This window comes from Emydura macquarii, unplaced genomic scaffold, assembly GCF_026122565.2.
Source record: "Emydura macquarii macquarii isolate MOO-44397 ecotype Brisbane River unplaced genomic scaffold, CSIRO-AGI_Emac_v2 contig_2681, whole genome shotgun sequence".
Classification (NCBI taxonomy): domain Eukaryota; kingdom Metazoa; phylum Chordata; order Testudines; family Chelidae; genus Emydura; species Emydura macquarii.
In genome coordinates this window covers 4247211-4272508 of record NW_027132818.1, presented here as the reverse complement: position 1 = coordinate 4272508, position 25298 = coordinate 4247211, and the positions used below count along the sequence as shown (strand labels likewise).

The window sequence follows — 25298 nt, the reverse complement described above, 5'->3', positions numbered from 1 at the left end:
AACGGCAACGGCTGGTAGCCAGTTTTGTACGTGCGTCTCTCTTCCCACCCCTCCACGATCGCGTGAGTAGCACTAGTAGTACGGGGAGGAGTCACGGCGCGCGCGCACTCCCTCGCGGCAGGAAGGGGGCGGCCATGGGCCATGATCCCCACCCCGCGGCATCCGCACGTGGGCCCGCACGGGCCCTTCAGCGAGGTCTACGAGCCGGCCGAGGACACCTACCTGTTGTTGGACGCGCTGGAGCGGGACACGGCCCAGCTCAGAGACGCCGGGTGCGAGCGAGGGGAGGGGAGGGGTGAGGGAGAACTCAGTCAGCGGCAGCGAATGGGAGCAGCCATTTGAGGGGGTGGGAGGAGCCAGGCCCGGGTGCAGAAGGAAGGCGCAAGCACGTGCCGGGCAGGGGGCAGGGCGGGGCTGTGCCCGTTAAGGAGGCGGCGGGGGAGGGGCCACCTCGAAGGGGCGGAGTTTGTGGGGATGGGCGGGGCTGTTTAGGTTGTTAGCGGAGGTTGCTGCTTTGCTTTGTCGTACCCGTGTTTGCAGACCCAGAGACAGACGTGAGTGTCCCCTCCCACCTGAGGCAGGAGCCCCGAGGCCTGGTGATTTTCAGTGGTTCCCCCTTGGTATAATCCTGGCCCTGGCTAAATCAAGGGCAAAACTCCCACTGGCTTCAACAGAGCCAGGATTTCACCCACTAGCTCCTGCAGTCGACTGGGTGAAAAGTCACTTCTCTGCTCCTTGGCAGTTACAAAGGGCGAGTCCTGGCATTGGAATCCGCTTCTGCTCCACTCCCATCCTCCCTTAGCGACTGTGTTGCGTGTGCTGGGAAACAAAACATCCCATATGCTGTGCAGTGCTGCACCCGTGGCCTGGCGCTGTGTGAGCATCTGAGGCACTGGATGAAGTCAGAACTACCCCAGCTTCTGTGGAGCCCCAATAGGTGCTGCCCTGCAGTGGCTGGGTCCTGCAATAAACAATGGACAGCTGTTATGAAGACTGATTTAGCCACTACAAGGTCTGCAGTGAAAGAAAAAGAAGAGGATTGGTTGTCATAGTTCCAAGTAGTTTCAGTAAATAATGTAAACATTGCCCGGTTTCAAATCACTATGGTAACTTAGTCTTTGACATAATGATCCATTTTTCCAGGAACGATGTGCCCCAAACGTCATTAAACCAGCTTTACTCTGTGAGGAGTGGAATGTTTTTAATTTATTGGAATATGGAATGGGATAGAACTTGGTTTGTGTTGCTTCTTTTCATATTGAAAATATTTCAAAGTGCATTGCAAATACAATTTAATTTGAATGGGATCCATACAATGAAATAATCTTATTGTTGCTTATCTTGAAATTTCTATTATTTATAAATGTCCAAGGCCAACTCAATCAAATGTGGACCCTTTTGAATAGCACTGAGTATGTCTGCTCTGCGGCTGGGAGCGAGCTTCTGAGCACATGAAGATAGATGGATTCATGCTAGTGGAGCTTGAACTACTAGTACACTAAAAATAGCATGGACATTGCAGCTCGGGCAGCAGTGTGCACTGTCAAGTTCACCTGACACCTTGGGTCACAGTTTGGGTGGCTAGCCTGAGTATGCACTAAAACCACAACATCCCTGCTGCTATTCTTAAAGTGGTAGCTCAAGCCCAGCTAGCGCAAGTTTGTCTATCTGAGCTGGGAGGCTTGCTCCCAGCTGTAATTTATAGACGTACCCTTTGGATCCCAGTTTCAGTGTGGCTTGTTCCAAACTCTTATGCCATGGCTGCTTGGTGGAGGAGGTGTTTAGAACTTGTTTTTTGTGTTGCTAGTGGATGTTTCCTATTAATAGATGGAAGAAAACCTGCAATGTGTCCCAGCCAGGGCTGTGATAAGTAGGAAACATCTTGATTCCCAGCGGACACCAGTTATCACCAGAGAGCTATCAGTCAGCACAAAGCAGATCAAACAGTATACCACTCATCTTGACCATGAGGGCAGTATGACCAGTAAACACCATTATTGGTTGGGTTCTCTGTGGCGATGGGTTTGGCAGCATTGCCTGATCCAGACCTGCATATGTTCATCCTAGAAACTTTTGTGAAGCAGGTATTTTAATCACTTTTTACTAATTTTTTTCATTTACATTTAGAGTTGAGATCTCCCTTGAAGTAGGGTCTGGATCAGGTGTGGTTTCATCATTTCTGGCTTCCATTGTTGGACCCAAAGCATTGTACATGTAAGTATTATAATACTTTTTTTTTTTTTTTTTAAGATTGTTGCAACTAAAAATATAAGAATACTTAGCTCTTACAATATATAATGCTTTTCATTTTTAACATATATTACAGACACCAACCATATAGAGAAGTAATCTCCATTTTACAGATGGATTTTTAAAAATATCTAGATTCCTGTCTCCCAGAGATTTCTGTGAGAGGTTAGACAACTAAATAGCTTTGCAAATCTGTCCCTAAATTACTTGCCCAAGACCACATACTGGTTTGGTAGTAGAGCCGGGACTAGAGTTTTGAAATTCCCTCTTTCCAGCTTGAGCTCAGTCTTTTATCACGTTGCCTGTATCATGTTTACTTAGGACTTGATCCTGCAAACTCTTATCTAACTTTACTCACATGAGTTGTTCTGTTGAGCTCAATGGGAATGCTCACGTGTAACGTTAAACAAATGTGCAGGAGTTTGCAGGGTCAGGACCTCACTGAACACCTATTATGCAGTGCTACTGTTGGGAAGGCAGTTTTATAAGCACTTGTTATAAACACCTCTTTGAACTGTCAGACAAAATCACTTTAGGCTGAATTTCTAATGTCTGTTCTCAGTCCAAATTTTGTTTGAAAGTCTATTAAAAGTCCCTTGGCCTTTTTTCAGTTATCTAAGCCCAAAAATATAGAAAACTGATATTTTTAGTATGTCATATTGCTTGAGAAATAGTATGTGATAATTTAATTCAAAACCATTATAATACATCTGCAGATGAGGACAAAAATATAGTTATATCTGAGCATGCAACCTTAACTTTGGCATTTGCCTACATACTCAAAAGTCAAGAATCTTAATGGTTTCTTAGCATAGTGTTATTGTTTGACATTTCATACATGTATAGTCACAATACGAGTAACAAGAATTGTATGTTTGTTTCAAAGCTTAGGTGATGATTATGCAATAAAGCTATGTCTACACTACTAGGGGGTATGTACTCAGCATTGCTCAGCCGTACCTCTGCTGCTGCTACCTCCATTATGTTGCTATTTATACTTGCACTAGCTGGATGAAAGCTAACACAAGTATGGAGTACGTGTACATGGGCAAGGGATCACAGTCATTCACACTCGGGGCTTTAGGTAACATCACTTAATAGCATTCACATTCTTATGTTAATTTTTAATTATATTTTGTAATGTTGACATGACATCATTTTGTTTTCAGATGTACAGATATCAATCCTGCGGCGGCTTTTTGTACCTTGGAGACAGCTGCACTTAACAAAGTTCATATTCAGCCAGTAATTACTGACTTGGTAAGATACAAGTTCCTATGGCTGGACCCTTGGATGGTTTTGCAATTCTTACACTGTACACTGGAGGCTTGCCTGTGAGCATTCAGGTATTGTCCCACCATGCTAAAAGGAAGACAAGGGGCAATAGCTGTGGTTTAATTGGGTCACAGTTTTATTCACTTAACGTATCTGGGGTGACCCAGCAATAAATTGTACGGTGCAGGTCATTATTTCCTTAATTGTTTCCATCTACTTTGGGGGGCTACTGTCAGCCCTCCCCCCCTTCCCAGCCTTGTCCTAGCCAGCCAGTTGCTGGGAACCCACCACCCTCCCTCATATGAGGGATTTAAGGGGCTGGAAAACAGAGAGGGGATTGGCTCCACGCTGTACCAGTGCCCCAGTCTCCCTTCCCCACCTCCCTTAAGGATGCTTTCCTCTGAATCCACTTCCAAATCCATTTAATCCGAGAACCATATCCCCTTTGTAACGAGTACCTGCACTGGGGACATTTCTTATAACATTTTGACTTAACCTCCTCACCTACCCCACTAGGTTCCTGACCTGCTGTGGAGAAGGTGAAAAAATCTGCCCCACCTCGTCCAGCCTGGTGGTGAGGAGAATGTTCTTTCCAGTCCCAAAAAGAAAAAGTAGACTAGCATAATGCCCCCGCAGCAGATCATGAAGAAACTGGTTCCTACTCCGATCTTGGTGGAAGAATGGGTGCTGCCAGCCTGATCGCAGTGAGAGTGGCTTGCTTTGGAACTGTCCAGGGTATAGTTGCCCCCATGCTCCTAGGCATATGAAAGGACAGTGTCTCCCCCACCTCCAACCTGGTCCAGCCATTTCCTCTACTTCCCTGTGCTGTCCATGTAAATATTTCCCTTCCTTCCTCCTCTGCCACCCAATTGCAAAGGGGGCCCAACTATGGCTCAGACCTTTCCAGCAGACAGACAAGAACCCAGCGCACTCAAGTGCAATTTACTGCAGTATGTTAGTAAGATACAACAATCTTGTATGCCACAATGTATAAATATTTGTTTTATTAAATTTGTAAAGCACTCTTGTGGCTGGCAGTAGCTTGGACACTGTTGGAAGCTTACAGAAAACTAAGTAAAAATGATCACAGTGCCCACTGTTCCCTCAAAAACTGGTCCAAAAAGACCAAATAGAAAGGCTGATGAAAAGAGGACAAAACAGCTCATAAGGTACCAAACTAAATCTGAAAAGAAAATGTACTTCAATGGAGACTCTAAATCAATACAAATGCAGAACAAATACTACATGATGGAAATGGATTTGAAACTGTGAATACCTGGATCTTCCTTATTAATGTTGTACCCATCACAGTAATGCTCTGCAAATGCACAAGTCTAAATGTTTTTTGTTATAAATTCCATTTGCTAATGATTTTTAAAAAAACCCTTCGAACCAATGCATTAGGGGAAACTAAGTTTCACCTTTTCTTCAGTAAGCTCTTTTATTTTGTAAAAAATCTTGAAAATTTAATGTTTATGAAAGGTGACAGATTGCCAATAATTAGAATTAGCTGAAATAGATTAACACTTCACATGGGAACTGGACTATACTCAGAGGTTTACAGGAAGTGGTTGATGAGCAGTGAACAGATGATAAACTTTTAATCACTTCTGAACTGGGGGGGATATGAATCTGTGAGAAAGAGGCAGAAAGGCTGTATATCATTCCAAGATCTTTTAATTAGCATACTTTTTTTTCTTTCATTCTTTTACTATTTTGTATCCCTAGTCCATGTTTTGGGATCCTGTTGTGTAAGTCATCATACAATAAACTTATATTTTTACTTGTCTCATTCTGTGTGTTGCCCTTGCACATTGAAAGACAGGTTTAGTGCTCTTGGACCAAGCTTAGAGGCTGAGCTATTCAGATCCAAAGAGGACAGTTTAATGCATCGCCATGCGTGGAAAGTGAAACAGGAGTGGTCCCAACTCTACTTATTTTGTTTTATAAGAATGTGAAATAATCTAACCATTCCTACGGGGAATCACTTGCAATATAGTCATTCTAGAAGAAGGGATGCTTGACTTTATAGCGAAATAATCTAGTTTCCTTTATTGAGATAAATTATGCAACCTTGTAATTTACCCATTTATTAAATGGATTATTGCCTCACAATCAGGACATTTTATTGTTATCTATTAAATAAGGCACCTATAATTAGCATACATGTAAAACATTTTGCTTAGTAAGATACAAACATTTCACTTAGTCTGCCCATTTACTTAGGATCTTGAAATTTATTTTTCATAATTGCCCATTATTGACTTTTGGTTTTGGTAACTAAAAAGGTAAGAAAAATAGATGGTGGCAACATGGTCACCTTTGGTTGACTGGCTAAATTTATGGGAAATTGCATAGGACTTGTATTTTACAAAATATTTACCTTGTGCTTCTATCATACAAAAAAACAACAAAGAAGCATCTTGGTTAGCAATCTTTTGGTTTAAGTCATTTTAAATAAGTCAGATTTCCATAGCTAAATCCAGGAGACTTTCTGAATCTCAATAGTGTGTAACTGTTTGTAAATCTATTAATTTTCTTCCTGTCTTGATAACATGATTAATTATATTTAAATATTAATCTCTCACTTTAGTCCCATATATGACAAATCTGCAGTCTCACCATACCTGTTGCATAATGAGAAGTGGAAATGTGTGTGCCTGCTGTAAATAAAAAATGTAGCTAATGAAAGAACTGCCTAAGTAAAACTCACTTGTTTCTTACCTCAATTTTATCTCTAGGTCACGGGATTGTTACCAAGATTAAATGGGAAAGTTGATCTACTGCTATTTAACCCACCGTATGTGGTAACCCCTTCTGAAGAGGTAGGAATCACTGAGATTTGAGGACATGTCATTTTAAAAAAAACCTTCTGCTTTGAAAAAGTAGAGAGGTTGTATGGATCCAATGGTGATAACAGAACTGTTTGCAGTCAATATGAATCAGCACCTTATTGCACTTTCTGTATAAGAAATAAAGGACACTATTAACCACTGTTCCATAAAATATTGCTCCATCTTTTCCATGGAAATTCTTTAAAGCCGTATCTACACAGTGATATTTAAGAAAGTTAAGGAGAATCACTTAAAAGTGTGAAGTCAGTGTGCGTAAATTAAAACATGGTTAATCCCCTATGTTGGTGCTCTAAATAATAATAAAATAATAAAGTGGCTTTAGTTCTGTAACGTAATCCTTGGTTTAAGGGCTTGTCTACACTTAAAATACTGCAGTGGTGCAGCTGCACTGCTGTAGTGCTTCAGTAAAGATGCTACCTTTGCCAGTGGGAGGGTTTTTCCCATAGCTGATCTGCTTTGACTTTCCTGAGTGTCTGTTTGTAGACAAGCCTTAAGAGATTTTCATTTACAACTGGTCAGATATTTTCCATTGGAATAATTTTCTGGTGGAAAATGTTTTTTTCACTAAATCAAAATTTTCAGGGGAGGTGAGAGCCAAGGCACTCATCCATGGCAGTCTTCCTGGAAGGCTTTTTCTCCCTGCAGGGAGAAATGAAAATTGAGTCATCCAGATGGGCAGTTGGTTCCCCCAAAATGGAATTTTTCAGAACTTCTAGCTTGTGAAAAATATTGAGCTATTTACCTTTTTGGGACTAAATTTTTCCAAACCTCAACATTTTTTGTGGGACAGAAATTCCTTTTTCTGGACTGCTCTAATTTTCATTTTGCTCTTGTATTCTTCAGAATTCTTGAGGTATGTCTGCACTGCAATATCATGTCATATCAAGCTTATGTCAGCTGACTGTGGCTCGTGAAGCTCAGGCTGCAGGGCTGTAAAACTGGAGTGTATGAAACCACGGGGGGGAGGGTCCAAGAGCACAGACTCCAGTCCGAGCCCAAATATCTACACTGTAGTTTTATAGCCCTGTATCCTGAGCCTCGGGAGCCCAGGTCAACTGACAGGCCAGCCACAAGTGTTTTATTGCTGTGTAGACATACCTTGGTGGAACTTATGCTAATACTTTCCATGTGCATCTAGAGGAAAGTATATGCTTTGAATGTTACAAAACATGTCTATTTTCAAACAGTGTCAACAAAGACCTTCTTTAAATCCAAACAGAACTCATCTATTTGGAGTATAGGTCTGAAATTTGACTTGTATTCTGCATAAACTGAACTGCCATATAGCAATTATACGATTGAAATGCAATAAGCTCTTTAGGATGGGGATTGCGATGATGTTCTTCCTAAAGTGTCATGAACATATATAGCACTCTATATTCATATGATAAACCATTAGTAAAAAAATTCATCTTCACTTTAATTTCTTCTAGGTAGGAAGTCATGGAATAGAGGCAGCCTGGGCTGGAGGCAAAAATGGCAGAGAAGTAGTGGATAGACTTTTTCCTTTAGTACCAGACCTGCTTTCAAAAGGAGGATTATTCTATTTAGTTACAATTAAAGAAAACAATCCAGGTAATAGAATCTTCTGTTTGCCAAACTATATGTTACTAATGCTTACATGAAAACTATGAGCACAAGACTAAGGTGCTGTAGCTAATCAAACATTGCTACTACTAAGCAAGAAGGGGAAACTTTGAATTGAGTAATATCTCAGAGAAATCAGAGTGCCTGCCTGTACATGGCAGTAGCAAGTTACACTAGGTTGATAACATTTATTAGTATGGAACACTTTGGGCGAGATTCACAAGGAGAACTTATTTGAGCATTGCAGCACCTAACTTTTAGGCACCCTCCTTCCAAGTTGGAGTCATGATCCTAAGTTAGGTACTTAGGTTCTAATGCAATGCACATGGAGACTGATGCCTGAAAAAGGGATTCACAGAAGCTAGCATGCTAGGGCAGTAGGAAATGACCTGGAGAGGTGGGGCCTAAGCCCTGCCTCTCAAAGGAGTTAGGTGCCTAACTCTGTGCCTGATAGAGGCACCTCTTTCCATTTGAAATTTCATAGTAGTGAACCCTTGCCTGGAGTTGGGTGCCTAAGCCAGGACAGCCCTTTTTCAAGAAGAACCAAGGAGGTGGTGGTAGTGCCCCACTTTCTTCTCAGCCCAATGGTAGCATGCTCACCCAGAATGTTAGAGGCATTGGTTGAAATCCCCACTCTGCTGGATTGGGAGCAGGGACTTGAACATGGGTCTTCCCTCTTCCCAGCTGAGTGCCCTAACCATTGGGCTTTAGAGACATACGCTCACTTTTTCAGTGAATAGTTAGCTATTTTGTGCAAAGTAAAACAGCTTCAACAAGAGAGACTGAAAGAAACCCATCCCAGAATAGCCCATTGCTGAGTAGTTAGGAAACCCACCTGGGAGGTGGGAGACCTACGTTCAAGTCTCTGCTCCATATTATGTGGAGTGGGGATTTGAACCCATGTTTCCCACATCCTCTGTGAGTGCTCTAACTATTGAGAATAAAGTGTGGGAGAGGTGGCACTACCTCTTCCTCAACTGTGTCTTATGCAGGGCCCAATCCAGTAGATGTGCACTATGGCACCTCTGAGCATGTGTATTGGATCGGGCCGCAGAGGCAAGCTAAGTGAGGGAATGCTTTCTTTGTAAATCTTGCTGTGGTTTAGGCATGAGTTAAATGTCAAGCTGCTCGGTGGTATTAGGGCTGAGGTGGCTGTGCATATGCCCACTGGCTGAAATTTAGGCATGTTGAGGATTTCACCAGTGGATACTGAGATGCCGAGGGACTTTAGATCCCTCCAGGCTTAGGTGGCAGCTGAGCAGGGGGTTGAGGTTCTAAATTTTGTGCGTAGACATGTAATGTGTTAGCCCCAGTTTTGAATCCCACCCTTTCTGGCAATTTTTACTGTAGGGTTTTCAGAATAATGTGTGTGTTTAAATATATCCTTTTTTCAAAGCTTCTGTCTTTATAAAACCTTGTACTTCTTTGTTCAAGCCAATACTTAGCATATGCAGGAAAAAATAGTCCATTACAGCATTCTCACAAGTAGTATGGGAAATATGGGTTTCATCTACTAACATGAAACTAACACTGAAGTGTATAACTACTCCAAGGCATTCCCCCATTTGAACATTTTCAGAGAGTACACTTACAATTGTATTCTGCTGGAATTTACAAAAAACCCTTTTTATTAAGTACTTGAAACCTTATGGTGAAAATGTATTTAATTGAAGCAATTAGTTAAGATAGGAATATTGAATCATTATACTATGAGTCTAAATAATTTACAATTATACAGAGTATTAAAAGCATACAAGTACTTAAACTTTGTGCACACTTTTTAATCTTAAACTCATTTACCAATTCAATTAAGTACTGAGTATATTTTTCAAAGACATATTAAAATACAAGATTTCACTAGTGGAAAGCCAAGGTCATTTGGTTTTGTTGGATGACTACTTTACTTTAAAAAAAATTTCTAATCACTTGAAGGAACATGATGGATATTTTATGATATTCTACATAAACTTTTGCTTTGTAATTTGCTATTTAGCAAATAAATCAGTTGAAGGCAGGATAGTGTTTAACAAACTAAACTAATGCTGTACACTTTTAATTACAGATGAAATTTTGGAAACAATGAAGAAATACAGTTTAAGGGGTATTAGAGTACTGTCTAGACAAGCAGGAAGAGAAACTCTCACAGTTCTCAAATTCAGCAAGTTCTGATGACTGGTCTTAAATCTTCCATTTGCTGGAGATGCTGAAAGTTAAACACAAATGGTATTACAATGGTCAGGCTATTTTGTGACTATAAACCATAACTCAACAGATTAACTTTTTGTTTAAAAAAGAAATTACACTGTCTCCTGACCTCTACAGGAAAATTGAGCAAAACTTTCATTGTTTTTCCCTTACCCTGGCTGTTAATCCATTGTGATATGTAATCAATAAAGGAGCAGTTGTTTCTGGACTTGGTTCTCTATGTAGCACAGTGGAACAGTAGCTGAAATGTACAGGTTAGAGGTGGGCAGTCACACAGTAGGAAATTCACTGGCATTTATTTTGTTTTATAACTGGAATATTATGTAATCATGCAATTAATTTGTTTTAAACCATCTTTGTCTTCTGTTGTGGGATCTCAAAACAGTGTTCTTGATTTAGTACTTTGTTGTGTCTTATGGTACCTATTCTATACAGCTATCGGGTTTAAATTAGTATTTAAGAAGCCACTGATCTTGAACTTTGTGGCCTCAGTCTTATATTTTGCACTTCTTGCAGAGTCACCAAAAGCCTAGTGCAGGAAAACTAATTTTGCTCCCATAGTGGGAAAACTCATAGCTCCTGGTAGTGCTCCTGGAGGTGAGCTATGGAGCTGGGCTGAAGTCCCTTGTCTATGCTGTCCTAAAAAAAGTCCAGAATAGCTGGGATACCAGGTCCCTTGGGATTTTGTTGTTTTCTTGACACCACCACCTGTACAGATGGAGGAGAGGCTGTTAGCATTGAAGTCTGTGTCGAGGAGATGAGTCTTCCAATCACTTTGGAGGTAGTCCAAGCATGATTAATGTTTCCTTCTCAATAGCCATGCTGTCAGTTGTGGACTGTCTCAATCTGAATAGAGATTAGGATCTTGGTGAAGGATATCTGGTCTCACTGATAAATTCAGTGAGGCTTCTAATGCCAAGTCTAGCAGATCTGAAAACCACGTTCTCCTTGGTCAATGTGGAGCTAAAACTATTATCTCGTTATCTTCTGAATCATCTTTCCAAGAAGTGGAAGTGGTGGGCATGTGTCAGGAAGGTCCTGTAGCCATCCCTAGCAACCTGGCATTTGCTTCCCTGGTGAAGTAGTTCAACAGCTTTGTGTTCTTGCAACTGGGAAACAGGTCAACTGCTGGGATGCTGCATTTCTGTAAAATCAAATTGAAGCCTTCCTGATGCAAGCAGCGTTTTGAGTTGTTGAGTGTGCATCTGCTGAGCCAGTCTGCCTCTAGGTTCAATTCTCTATTTATGTGTATTGCTCTTATGCAAGGTTTTTCTCTGCCCATTCCATTATCTCCATTGGATCTATGTGTAGAATTGAGCTCCTACTTCTCCTTTGGTTGTTAAGATATATCACAGTAACCATCTCATCTGACCAGACCAAAATATAGCTGCCCATGAGGTGGCTCTGGAAATTTTATAGGGCTAGCCTGACAGCTCTGAGTTCCTGGAGACTGATGCTCTGATTCCTTTCGGTAGAGTTTCCAGTGCCTTGTACTGTTCTGTATCCCAGATGGACTTTCCACCCCACTTGGCTGGCAACTGTAGTGAGTACCTGTGGGTCTGGAAGGGTAAACTCTTTCAGATGTTCTCTGGAATTATCCACTCTCTGAGGGAGTCCAGTACCTGGCATGGGACCTGCACCTGATCCTGTATGTATTTCAGTTAATGGTTCCATTCCACTAGGAGATACCTGATGTGGAATTCTGCCCATGGGATGATTCCTATACATGAAACTAGAAGGCCCAGTAGATGGAGACACTGAACTATAGCTGACCTTATGTTTTTTACCAACATTCATATCAGGTTATGGATTTCTTGGAATCTGTCCAGCGATGGGTAGACTTTTGCCACAGAACTGCCTGTGTCCACTCCCAGTTAAGCTGTCCTTGCAATATTTCAGTGGCGTTTATCATGAAACTGTGCTTGAAGCAGTTTCAGTGTCTGGATTGTGGTACTGTGAGCAGCTACTTTGGTCAGAGGTCTGATCAAAGTGTCATCCAGGAATGGAATCAAGTGAGTGTCCTGAGTTTAGCTATACCTGCCACCAGCATCTTGGTAAAGACAAGGACCAATGGCAGAGTTGAGTTGGAGGTGATCTGTCATTTTTTCATCTTCACCTTTTCCCATCAGTCGAGATCAGTGGCTCTTGTTCTTTGTCTGCAAGCATTCTTGTCAAATGCATCTTCCAAGCTGATGCCAACCTTCCTGTCCTCCTTCAGCGTCCCAAGCCACCTTTTCTAGGTCTTTCTTGTAGTCTCTCCTGTGACTGGTAGATCTTATACTTTCTGGCCGATGTATCTCACATGACCCAGACATCTCAGCTTTTCTGTGATGGGGACTATCTGCATCATTGCTTGTACTGTTTCATTGCATAGCCTATCAGCTCTCATCTTATCCAGCATCCAAATAAGCACTCTCATTTTGGCAGTGCAAAGTAGTTTTCCCTTCTCCTTTATTGGCTAACTTTCCCATCCATGTGTCAGAGATGGCCTAATCATGATCTTACACATATTGCCATTTCATTTATTCGGCATATTCTTATCGCAGTGAATTGCCATCAGCTCTGTCCCTTTACACCAAATGCTCTTTATGCAATGCTTAATATCTGCATTCACATTCCCATCACGGCTCAACACTGAATGGAGGTATTTGAATTGTTGCACAGACTAAGTGTATACCATCTAATTTTACTGGCTTCTCGTTGTTCCTCGCAAGTATCCCGTTTTTTGTTTGGGCCGTATGCAAGTCACAGTAGGTGGCAATACCATGTACATAGAGCAATGTGTAGATCATCTGCTAGATCCAGTGAGGCAAGGAAGTCCCGTCAAAGATTCCATTTGGAATCTTGTTTTCTTCATCCATATGTTGAGATCCAGGACAATTCTGAAATCCTCTGCCATGGTCTGTATGCTTCTGGATGATGAAATATATGGACTATAGCTTTAAGAACCTTTCTTCTAAGGGTTTTTATGGCTAGGTATGAGATTTCACTTAGCACCAGTTCACATTTAATGGTTGCTTGAAGTGAGGGATTGGATGAAGGGGAAAAAATGGGCCCTTAGTTCCAGGGAGCAGCTTCACTCACTGCCTCTCTCATATCACCCACTTGTCTGTGTTCGATAACAGACCCATTTCCTGAGTCATGGGGAAATTCTGCTTCCTAGACTCAGATCTGGACAGAGGCACTTGTCATACCAAATCCTTAAAGGTGGTGCTATCACTTCTGTTTTGCTGCTTGGTCTGCAGTTCCAGGATTTTCTCCTTGTGAACTGCTGTCTTTCCCCTTGTATTTTTGTGAGAATAGACGAAAGGAAAACTTGTCTGTTGCTGGGCTTTTAATCCCTTCTCAACGCACCATGTGGGAATTAGAGGGGTGGAACGCTTTCTGTTTGCCCCAAAGTTATCCAGTTTTTCCTCCAACAGCAGAGACTATGAATTTAGATGAGCACAGGATTTGTTTGGAGGGTGCATCTGTTGTCTAAGGGCATAGCCAGATGCAGCACCCAGCTGCTGAGCTGGCTGCCATGGCCTTAGCTGAGAATCTCATTGCATCCATTGAGGCATCTGCCACAAAGACTTTAGCTAGGGCTCTTTTCTTAACAGTAGACTGGAAGTCAAAATGGTCCTTCATCTTCCACGGCCAGGATGGTGTGGCTCTTACGAAACAGGTCACGGCTCAGGACACTCCAAAGACAACCAAGAAGCCTTGAAATACCTTCTGTGTCTGACTTCTACCTTTCTATCATTTGTATTGTTGGTAGAGAAATTTCTTTTGGATGGAATTATCATATTCTTTGCTAATGATGCTAACCCAGTACTGACCTTTGGTGTATCTGTGATGACAATTTTTGGCTTAAATACTGTAAGTACATACCTGCTTTTGTGCTTATTGTTGTCAAGGGTTTCCTGTTCCTCCTTGATCAGATCCTCAAAGGATGGGTGCAGTGGGATTGCTGTCTCAGGCAGTGATGTGGAAGTAAGATATTTGTCCTTAAGCTTGTCCTCATGTGCTTGTTCCAGAGTTGCATCTAGATGTCAGTCTTATCGGGCGGACGTTGCTGCTTTTTTTCCTAAGCCTCTCTCAGAATCTGAGAGTTCTCTTTTCACAGTAGAGGGGGTGGTTCTGGAGTCAGAGGATGAATACCTTGGTAAATTGCCTTTTCCACCCCCTTTGTGGCACTTTTGGCCCTATGTGCCTGTTTTGCAGGAACTTCTACCCAACTGGGACAGTGTCACTTGCAACTATTTAGTGCCTTGAGCCCTCTAGATGTGTTTCACTATCTGTCCTCCCGTTTGGTCCCAATCTTGCTGCCCATTGGATGGGGTCTCATTGTGATAGTCCCACTTCATGCTGGGGAAAAGGGAAGCCCTGCAGCATTAGCCAAGGAATGTAGGACTCACTTCTTTCCTTCTGGCTCATGTCTACCCTGAGATTTACTGCCTGAGCTGACCAGATGGTGAATTCATCTTTGGATTCTCTACCCCATTATGTTGTCTCCTCTGCTTGCTTTTTCTGTGTTGGAATTGCAGGAGCTTGTGCCAAGACGGGAACCTAACCTTACTGTGTGCTTCTGAGCCCTGCCAGTGCCAAGGTTGGCTGGCTGTGAACAGGCAGGATATTAACCCTCTGAAGTGCCTATAAATTCTGCATCACTTATAGAACACCACTTTGACTTGGCCCAGCGTTTATGGGACACCCATCTGATATTGTTGGGGAGGGAGGCCTGCAGTGCCACTGCCTGATTGCTGAAACCACATCACTCTATACCTGCAGATGCAGGGGAAAGCAATGAAGAAAGATGTGTAAAGGTTGTCACTACTGTCCAAAAACATTAAAATTAAAGCTGGCAAAGAAATAGTTGGGAACAATGTGAACCACCACTGAACTGCTGCCAGGGAGACAGATGATTTGGAAGCAAGCCAGCGAAGGGGCTGTGATCAGCAGCAACTGTGTTGCTGTCCCCAGCAACTGTGGGCTGAAGGGAATTATCCCCAGTGTCTCAACGGTGACTGATGCTGAGCTATAATAATGCATTTAAAGTTTGAAAATTCTACCAGGCTCCAGCTAAACAAGGAATTGTTCTCAATCCTTGAGATATTTTGATTAAAAGGAGCTTAGAACTGCTAAAAGTTGTGTAATAACTAGAAATAGGACAATGGGTGTTACTCATCTTCATATTTTATGACAAGTATTTGTAGTAAAAGAGGGCAGAGCATACACTATTGTAGGTAACATCAAGGTGAAATCCTGGCCTCACTGCAGTCAATGGATTTTGCCCTTGAGTTGAGTGGGGCCAGGATTTCACCCTTATAAGGTAGCTCTGATTTGATGATCCAGACCCTCCATTTCATAGTCTGTTCTACAATTATTCTGCTAGTGGTGTAAGGTTAGCCCTCTTTCAAAAACTGTTACTGCAGGAGATTAAACAATTGTGGATCACCAAAGGGTAGGCAGGGGCTAGAGAGAGTTGCCACATCCAGGTATTTTGGAGATGAAAAGCACTGCTTCCCACTACTAAAGTCTGGACTACAGGATACCTAACAGAACCAACGTGCAAGTCACTTAAAGCTTTCAGTGGTAGACAATTCACAAGAGAGGGGCTTCATTTATCTAGAAGAAGTTGTTTCCTAAATCTGCAGTAAATAATCATTTGGAGTAATGCTTAATATTTATTAAATTACTCTAACAAAATATGAGAAGCCTTTCTGCTAAAGTATCAAAATTATGGAAATAAATGGGTTTCCCTTTAATACGTTTTTTTCTGAGATTGATGTTAAATACCACCTTTTGCTCTCTTTAATAAAAGATCATCAAAATGCAAAAGTTCTCCAGTAGCAGCTTAGTGCTGGCCCTACTGATCTATTGCACCTACAATGTACATATGTCTGTGTTTTCAAATGATTGTGGGTGCCTGCCTTAAAAGGGTCTGGTTTTCATACAGGGCTGAGCAATCACCCTCTGAACAGTAGGCCCCTTTAAAAGCTCTGTGTAACTGGATACCCAAAGCACTAGCCATTTAAAATATAGCATTTTTTTCAGAAAAATCCCTTGGCCAAAAGACAAAGAAAAACAGGAAGATCCCAAAAGCTTAGAAATATTGACAAAAAAAGGCCTCTTTCTCCCTTTCCACTGGTGTTTCTTTACAGATCCAAGTATTTAACATATGAAATGACATGGCTTCAAAGTTAAAATGGGCTATATGTACTGTACATATGTTTCTCTAGAAAATGAACTTGCATGAATGGAAATTACTAGTGAAAACTGAACAGTTAAGTTATGACAAACATTAAATTAAGTTATAAAGCTAAATCCCTGTGATAACCGAAGTGATCACTGTGATCAAATGTCACGGGAGCATAAAATTTCATTAACATGTTAATGTTTTCAACAATCTTAGATAAAGAATACAGCTATAATGAGAGCACAACAGCTGGCCAGCATCCTTCCACTTCTCTCTCTGAATTTACCTGATCAACTTTTCAAATCTTAGAAATCAAAAAACTGGGTTACACTATTAAAGTTCAATTTATAAATAGTTTAGATTACAGTGTATTTCAGATCATGCTTTAGTATTAAATCAGCACTGATGTTTTATCACAAGCTTTAAATTAACTTTAGTGCAATACCAGTTGCAGCTATTAACTCAGATATGAGAAGCTTTTATAAATGGAACTTTAATGGTTCCAGAAATTCAGATCTTCATGCCACGTACAGTAAATGCACCTGTTAATCAGAGGCACCCGCTTAAGCGCAGGACAGTATGTTGGACTGTACCTAAAACACGTTAATTTACTGAGCTGTAGTTGAAGACTACTTCAGTGCAAACATAACTAGTGAAATTACCTCTGAATTTTTAGAATAACATTTTTAAAATAAACTATTCTTACATATATTTTCTTTTATATCAAAGAAGTGTTTCAGAGCTCTTTACAAAAAACACAGTCCAGAGATCAACATGCATCATCCCTTTAAACAATTTAAGATAATTCTGATCTTCTTTCCCAAAATGCAAGTTGGGCTTCCTTCAAGTGTACAATTCTTGACAGGACCAGTTCTCCTCTTCATTTCCTTCTTTGTTCATTTTATTAAAGAGGGAGAAAAGCACTGTATTTCAAAAAAAGGTCTCTCGACAAAGTGGGCAGGTGGATTTGTTGCTAGATGTAAACCATTTGTACTGAAAGAGAAACAAACATTTAAAATGTGAACATAGGAATTTTAAAAGTGCTTTACACTTGAGCACTTTCCGTTTTATCTTACAGGTGTAAGGTTTTATCAGATCTAGTGATGTATACACCTTGCCAGTGAAGATAACATACTAGAATACTTAGTATTTGGTAGCTATTTGTCCAGTAAGCAGTGCAGCAACTTTCCCTAGCAGAAGCAGTCATATGAAATACATAGGTAAAACATTTGTTTCTTGAAAGATACCATCCAACAGGATTCTCTCTGTTGTCTGGTCTCATTTTAAGAAGGTAGGATCCCATGAGTGAGAACCCTGTTTAAGGAATTATATTGTTAGAGAAGCAGTAATTTTCTTTTGTATGGCAATAAAGACATCAACCTTTTCTGATATACTCAGGATTACCATTTTGTTAGCTTTAATACAATTTGCATTCTGCAATTTGAACCAGATTTTAAATGTAGGCAAAGTACAAACATGTACACAAAGTCAGCTCTGAATACTTACCAAACAGGCAGAATGGAATTTTTTCTTACATGTTCTGCAGGCTTTTTTGGGAAGAGAATAATTTGAACCATGAATCACTGAAAAACAGATCATGCAATCTTCAATGCCTTCAAACCGTTTATCCACATTATTTTTCCACAAAGCCAAGCCTTCCATAATACTTCCATTCTAACAGGGAAAGAGTCACAACAGCAATCAGTGATGTGTTAACGTTTTAGAACATCTCATTTCTATTTTAGTAGCACCCAGACGCCCCAACCAGGATTGGGGCCCCACTGTACTAGGTGCTTTACAAATAGATAAGGGGACTTGAACCTTATCCTGAAAAATTCATCTAAGATGACATGCAATTTATGAAGGGTGTAGTAAAGGGATGAAACGTACCATTTTTATATACATAATCACATAAAGCCATGCATTTCAGCTACACTGGGCAGTACTATATAACATATCCTTCAGATTCCAGACATGTTCCTCTCTACAAAACTCATAGTGGACTGTTTGCATTTAGGAGCATTTATAGAGCCATTTGTGATTTGCTTTAACCCTTTGTTAGTTTCTTATAATCACAAATTTCAAGTGACATATATAATAACTAGCCACCCAATCCTCAATTTTAGAGGATCTCCTGTTAGAGGAAGTTTAGAGAATCGAATAGTTCATCATCCACAGATACAGATCCTGGAGATACATTTGTCAACACTATGTTGCTAAGATTGTTATATCATTTTTGTGTCGTTTGTATGTTGCAAGTGATCAAAACAAAAGGCTTTGCCTAAAACTTCACCTGGTGAGTGAGGTAGGTGCTTAACTGTAGCATCCAATTGCGCCACTGCTGAACAGCCACACCAACCCTCTTTCCACTCTCAACTGTTATTGAGCCCAGTGGGTAATTTGGTGGAAGTTGTATTATCAGTTCAATAAATATATCATCAACTGAATAGATAGCGATCACTTCCCGAGTAGCAGATCGAGCTTTTACCTGTAGAAAAACAAACATTCAAAAGATTGGAGACAAAATCTCACTTTCAGTTAAACATACACTTTCAAGTCTTTTTACATTACATGAAACATCCATAATTTACTGTAGGTACTTGAACCAGGAAAACAAGGGACAGATAAATCTTTTCATTAAAGAAAAATGCCTGCCTTTGTCACGCCAAACTAAACAGCATTGGTACCTGCCAATCAGATTGAAAGATGCCTGACAATCACGGACAAATTTTTTAAAAATTGAAAAAAAATCCAGCCAGGCGGTACCATACTGATAGTGGTCTTGCAGAAAACAACACAGAGAGGTTATCCGTATGACTGAAGTACATGCACCAAGGTTTTCTACACTTCCAAATATAGGAAATCAGCAATTATAAAGTGAACAACTGTTATCCTACTACACTAATAAATGAAATTATGCTATCAATCATTTATGATAATAGAAATAGAGTCATTTGAATCATTATCAGAGGATCAGTCAGGTTCTGAAAAAGCAACGTCTTTGCTTTCAGCATTATAGCATTTTGATAAAGATCTAGGGTAAAATCCTGGCCCCACTTAAGTCAATAGCAAAAGCAAAAAATTGACTTCTACAGCAGTAGTCCCCAAACATTTTACCCCATGCCTCCCACTTATTGCTGTCCGTGCCCTCCCATACCCCCCTTCCAGCTGGGACTGGGGTCACAGTCGGAGGCCAGGGGCTGCAGCAAGTTGGTGGGACTTCCAAGCTGGGAGCTCTCAGCTCCCGGACAGTGAGGGCTCCCGCTGAAAACCCTACATCAGGGTTTCCCTGCTCTCAGCCAAGAGGCTTTTCACTGGGAGTGCCGGGGCATAGGGAGCTCCCATGCCCCCCCGCAACATTCCTCCGGGGGGTGGGGGGGTGTAGTGCACCCAAACTTTGAAGACCTCTGTTCTACAGGGTCAGGATTTTAATCCAGTCACAACAGCAAGAGACCACTATCCTGTGATAGTTCTATTCCATTGATATTATCTCCAAGATCTTTATCTAGATGGCACTTAAAAGCATCTTATTGCATTTATGCCTGGTTTAGAAACATTGAGAGATTTTACCATTTCAGTTTTTATAAGACAGTTCACAAACAAACAACTTTTCTAGAAGATAAAGGCCTTACTAACCATCATGCCATTGAACAACTGTGTGCTAGTTTGCACAGAAGATATTTCTTGTAAAGAAAGCACATTGCTGACATATTTGCTTGTAAATTTGTCTACAATATTGAAGACACGTTTCTCACAGCTATTCCACCAAAGCCTAACCATGGCTGGCAAATCCTTCAATGTCATATGATACACCGAGCAAGCCAAATGTGGAATCTGAGATGACAACACCGCTGTATCTGGGGGAAAAAAATAATAAATATTATATAGGTGACAAAGCTTTGTTTCTGCCCCACGTTTATAGGACATATTTATATAAACAGAGCCTGTTGCTGGCAACAGAAAGCATCGCAACAATTCCCAACTTCTCTAGTTCATAAATGCTATTCTCCTTACGAAAATTCAGATTAGAGCTAGTTGGAAAAACTTCAATGGAACTATATTCCATTGGAGAAAGCAGTTGTATCTAAACTGAAATGCTTTGTGAAGCTGTGTTCATTCTGCCGAAATTTTACTGAAAAAAGGGACAATTGTTCCAACAATGTTCCATTTGGCTATTTTTAAAATGAAACATTTCAATATCCTTTCTCAACAACTTTTCATTTTATTTTGTTTGTTATATAATATGAAAAAGATTAAATAAAAATATTTTAATTTTGAAACTGTTATTTTCTTGCCTGAATTACCAATATCACTTTAGATTATTGGAAAAATAATTTTCAAGTCTAATTTGCTTTTTGCGCTTCTCTGGTAGAACAGTGAAAATTAGCTAATCTACCTACCTATTTTCTTTAATTTAACACTGCTTCTCATGCACTAGCAGTCTGCTGCAACATTTGGGTTGCAAATCAAGCACTGCAGATAAATTAATGCAAATATTTAAATATTTTGTTAAATATTTTGAAGACATTTCTATTAGCTTCAGACATATTTTTAAATAGACAATCTAAAAATTGGGCTTATGCTACCTAAAAGTGTCCATTTAAGAAATGAAGCTAGAAGTCTGCATGCTGACAACACATTTTAGACTTAAATATTTCACGTTTCTTGCACCATCTAAATCCTGAACATGTGCAGACACAGGGCACTATTATTTGCAGAGATAGACTGGTACTAAGGATTTCCCATCACAGCTTTTTCTGGAAATAACTCAGTAATGAGAATAAGGAAGGGAGATGTTTCTCTAAGATTTATCATAATTTTCTTTCACTAAGAAGCATATTTTAATCTTATTAAGGCTGAAGTTACTCTGAGTGAACAAACATTAGATACATTTTTACTAACCTTTGACACCTAAACGAAGCTCTTCAGTAAAGAAAGTTTTTGTGTCCTTATCTGGGACTTCAGTAGCTAACCCTGAAAAGGCAGGGTTTTCTGGCATAAGTCTGAACAGGTGATAAAGCAGTTTATTCAGATTCTTAGTTCTTCGAAGGTACTGTGAATATAAAGCCCGCAGCTGGTGGAGGAAAAAACGAAGTATGAGTCCTAATAAAAAGCAGCTTTTCTGAGAAGGATATGAACATGTACATGTAGAGAGGAAGGAGGTTCAGTGATTAGGTCACTAGTCTAGGACTTGAGAGACGGTTCAATTCTTTCCTCCACCACAGACTTTGTGTATGACCCTTGGCTAGCCACTTAGCTTGTCTGTACCTCAGTTTCTTATCCGTGAAATGGTAGTACGTCTCTACCTAACAGGGATATTGGGAGGGTAAATAACATTAAAAATGGTGAGGTGCTCATATACTACAGGGGAGTAGGGGTCTATAAATACCTAGGGTAGACAGATATCTACATATAAACACTAAGCATTGAGACAAATTGGTTAGGGCAGTCCCACACGTATATGGTTTTCAGGAAAAGCATTCTGACACCAAGGTCTATTACTATCTTTTAAGTAAACTGATGGAAGCCTCATGGCTCAGGCTATTGAACAACACTAGACCAAGAACTCAAGAACATAATGATCTTGTGCTTACAGCAGAATAGTTGAGGGGAGCTAAGAGAAATGGAAAAGTCTAAATTTAGAATTTTATTTTAGCTTTGTTTCCAAAGCTGTTAATACAGAATTTATTTCCATTACATCTGTGCCTACAAATGAGAGCTCCACAAATGAGACCAGAAATCCAAATTGTTCACTATGGTATGTATATCTAATATATAATTTCATAATGTTTACATCACCCTTTAACAGTAAAAATTTACATTATTTTGGACAACTCTTTCAATGATATTTAGATATTTTATAACATGATACTAAATTGAAAATTTGGAGTCACTGACACACACAGTAGATCAATTTTAAGACTAGTAATGTACGCAGTATACATTGCACCGTGAACTATCACACTGCCTTAAAATATTGCTCCATGTCCCTCAGGTATTGTTCCCCATTTGAATCAACAAAGTCTTCTGGTGGCCAGTAAGGTTGTATATGTAATATACATAATATATATGTAATGTATATGTAATATGTAATTAAATGCACCAAATACTTCCTTGTTTACAAACAACAGTTTGAATTCAAATTAGCAGCAAGATTGTTCTCCTTAAACAAATATGAATAGACAGGTTCTACACTCACGTCTGTCTTCCTCAACAGGAAGCATTCAAAATATTGTAAACATTTAGCACGTGGAAAAATAGAACATTAATATAATATGAGGTTGTTTAAAATGTGTTTTCAAATGATATATTTTTTAAAGTTTCTTAAAGCATATTTACTTCTTAGTTGCCTACTAGCATCTTTCTGCACTGCCATGTCAAAGTCATGAGTTCCACTGCTAACGCTCCTTTCTTTCTGGAATGGCTGAGCTAATACATGCTCAGCATTAGGGAAAGGAGAGATCGGTAGTGAGTTCCATCAGTGTATTTAGCATCAATGCTGATGGATTCTAAAAAAAATACCATTAATTCTGCATCAGCTGAAGGCATGAAGCCATTGAATAATTAAAAGGAGGAAAATATCAAGTGGAAACTTCAGGACCAGATGTAAACGGACCTTGGCCAGATAGGAGCGTAAAAAAAAATGCACTTGGAGAAAAAGAGTCATTAAATACATACTTGGGAAGAAGCTGCCTTGAAGAAAGTTAATATTAATTTCCACGTGAGAAGATATCCTAAAATAAAACAGAATTCTTCGCTCAGCGGCTGAACAACTGCAAACTCTCCAACTGGGATGCATTCTAGGATGTTTTCTAGAAAGAGTTCTTGAGTGGCAAGAACAGACATAAGAGCTGCAGGTGGTGACCTAAGGAATGATGATAAGACATTATATTTGGCATGATGATGAAATACACAAAATAAAGCTCTCTTAGAACACAAAATGGTTTTATTTTTTTCAGCCTGCTCAGCATCCTTCCAGTACCAAACATGTAAATACATCAAACAAAGCTCTCCTCTTACAATGAAATTCTCTTCTCAGTTCTGCACTGCAGTATTATTACATGTTAATATTCCTCTCCCTTTAAATAGAAAGACCTCCCATTAACTTCTTGAGGAAGGGCTGAATATAGAAATTGAATGCTACCATGGGGATCTGAAAGGAGGATTTTAGCCTTTATTCGAGTTGCTTTAACTTATTTTTGGGCAGAAGTCACAGTGAGCTAGTGCTGGATAAACAATAGAAATCACAAACCATTCTTACCACCAAGATAGGTAGTAATACTGAACTAACTGCCCCTCAAATTTGCTTTTTACAATGCTATACACTGGATTAAAAGTGCTTCTTGACCCCATGACATGCAACACCCTACCCCCTTTAAAGATGCAGAACTGAAGTCAAAATAGAAAAAAAGAAAACCCATACAAGGCTGATTCCTCTTCTTCATCACCATAGGACTTGAGATCCTCATCATCAAATTTAGGCAACTCGGGCACTAACCTGTGGAGTTAGAAGAAGGTGGAGAGAACCAGTTTTCATTTTTACGGCCTACACCATTTATTACTTATACCAAGAAAAGCTGGCAATTATTTATTAAAATAGTGCAGTGTCTATAAGACACTTCAAAGACATCTTCAAAACTGGTTGCTTAAACTGCAGGTGCCAGAAGACACATAATTTAGCTCAGTTTTTCCCTTTACCGATGTTTACTTTAGGAAAACTAACTTCTATACCTCTGAGCAAGCCTACCATCAGCCTTTACAGACCTGAGAGGGCACTTGGACTGAGACACTAGCTGCTATGGAGCCTATGTTTTAAGTCACATGAACCTTGTAAATTGCATGTAAGTTAGTCAAGAATACATACATTTCAAATTTCTGTGCACAATCACTGGCACTAAAGCTGTCCAAAGAAAGTTCACAAGAATCTCAAGAAAGAAGAATTATTCCCCACTTTCCTCATAACACAAATGTCTGAAGAGTTTTGGTTCAAACTCTCTTGTAAAATTTGCCTTTAGGCAGAGACCAAGCCAGGAGAATTTCAGTCCAACAGATGAGAGTTTTGGAAAGCTATGTACATCTCAGAATATACGGCTAGACTGAAAACTCTTAGGCAACCCTGGGTTGCAGTAATATTGATACTGCACTTAAACCACATGCACAATTCTGTCAGAAAATCAAATTTTGTTCTCATGTTCTATACCAAAGCTTTTCCTTTATGTAATACATTAGTCTAAAACTAAAATATTTATAAAATTACTCAGTATTTACACAGAATATATGTATATCAAAGTTCACTACATGTACACAAATTACCACTTAGTGGTTTTTTCCAATAGAAAATTATTTTGCTAGTTTCCCTCACATTTCAAAATGCAAAATTTTACAGAGTTTCAAAACAGAGAGGAAAAGATCACTGGTTGATTCCTTACTTATATAGCATGTGGTAGACAGTGATTTGTACAGGTCTAGCTCGGAAGAGCAGCAATGGAGATAATGTATTTAACAAGGTCTGTAGTTTATCCGGGAGGTTTGTTTTCTGGCCAGCAACAAACTTGGCTGGCAGTTTGTGGTTCAACAATTGGTCCTTTGAAATGTATGTTAGAACTTCACCTAAAGATTTCAGTATAGAATTCTGAAAGGATTTTTCAGATGCATCTTTGCTTTCCCCTGTTCATAATGGAGAAAAACTTGATGTTACATTTGTAGCTCAGTTTGTTATTGTTATAAGTGAGTTCAATCACAGACAACTAAGGCATACAATTTCCACTTATCTAAACTATCCAATACTAAATATTTTTAAAAATCTAAGTGTAATTATATATCCCTTTAATATTTTTTCATTGATTGTTGCTCATCCATTATGTGCTAGTTAAATATTGTCTAACAACTACATGAATAGAGCACTCAATATAAGAAGTCAAAAATAGCCTGTCACATGTTCTACT

General features: G+C 39.8%; 2 protein-coding genes and 1 long non-coding RNA gene across 3 annotated transcripts in view; 1 reads left to right on the top strand and 2 right to left on the bottom strand.

The window, feature by feature from the left end:
- Positions 1 to 357, bottom strand: part of LOC137164690 (uncharacterized) — a 51313-nt gene extending 50956 nt beyond the window's left edge. Inside the window, exon 1 of the long non-coding RNA XR_010923160.1 lies at positions 223 to 357. This is a non-coding gene — a long non-coding RNA (uncharacterized lncRNA). The remainder of the gene's footprint in view (positions 1 to 222) is intronic.
- N6AMT1 (N-6 adenine-specific DNA methyltransferase 1) lies at positions 82 to 10380 on the top strand. Its single transcript, XM_067565636.1, has 6 exons — positions 82 to 272; positions 2128 to 2214; positions 3420 to 3510; positions 6267 to 6350; positions 7814 to 7955; positions 10030 to 10380. The coding sequence occupies exons 1-6, from the start codon at positions 142 to 144 to the stop codon at positions 10134 to 10136; spliced, it is 642 nt and encodes a 213-aa protein (XP_067421737.1). The 5' UTR covers positions 82 to 141; the 3' UTR covers positions 10137 to 10380.
- Positions 10381 to 15363: 4983 nt separating this feature from the next.
- LTN1 (listerin E3 ubiquitin protein ligase 1) overlaps positions 15364 to 25298 on the bottom strand; it is a 40490-nt gene continuing 30555 nt past the window's right edge. Inside the window, exons 23-30 of the mRNA XM_067565635.1 lie at positions 24783 to 25020; positions 23777 to 23851; positions 23032 to 23218; positions 21256 to 21427; positions 19990 to 20210; positions 18647 to 18841; positions 17860 to 18027; positions 15364 to 17346 (exon numbers count right to left, since the gene is read on the bottom strand). Of these exons, the coding sequence (XP_067421736.1) occupies positions 17284 to 17346; positions 17860 to 18027; positions 18647 to 18841; positions 19990 to 20210; positions 21256 to 21427; positions 23032 to 23218; positions 23777 to 23851; positions 24783 to 25020 (1319 nt within the window). The 3' untranslated portion in view covers positions 15364 to 17283. The remainder of the gene's footprint in view (positions 17347 to 17859; positions 18028 to 18646; positions 18842 to 19989; positions 20211 to 21255; positions 21428 to 23031; positions 23219 to 23776; positions 23852 to 24782; positions 25021 to 25298) is intronic.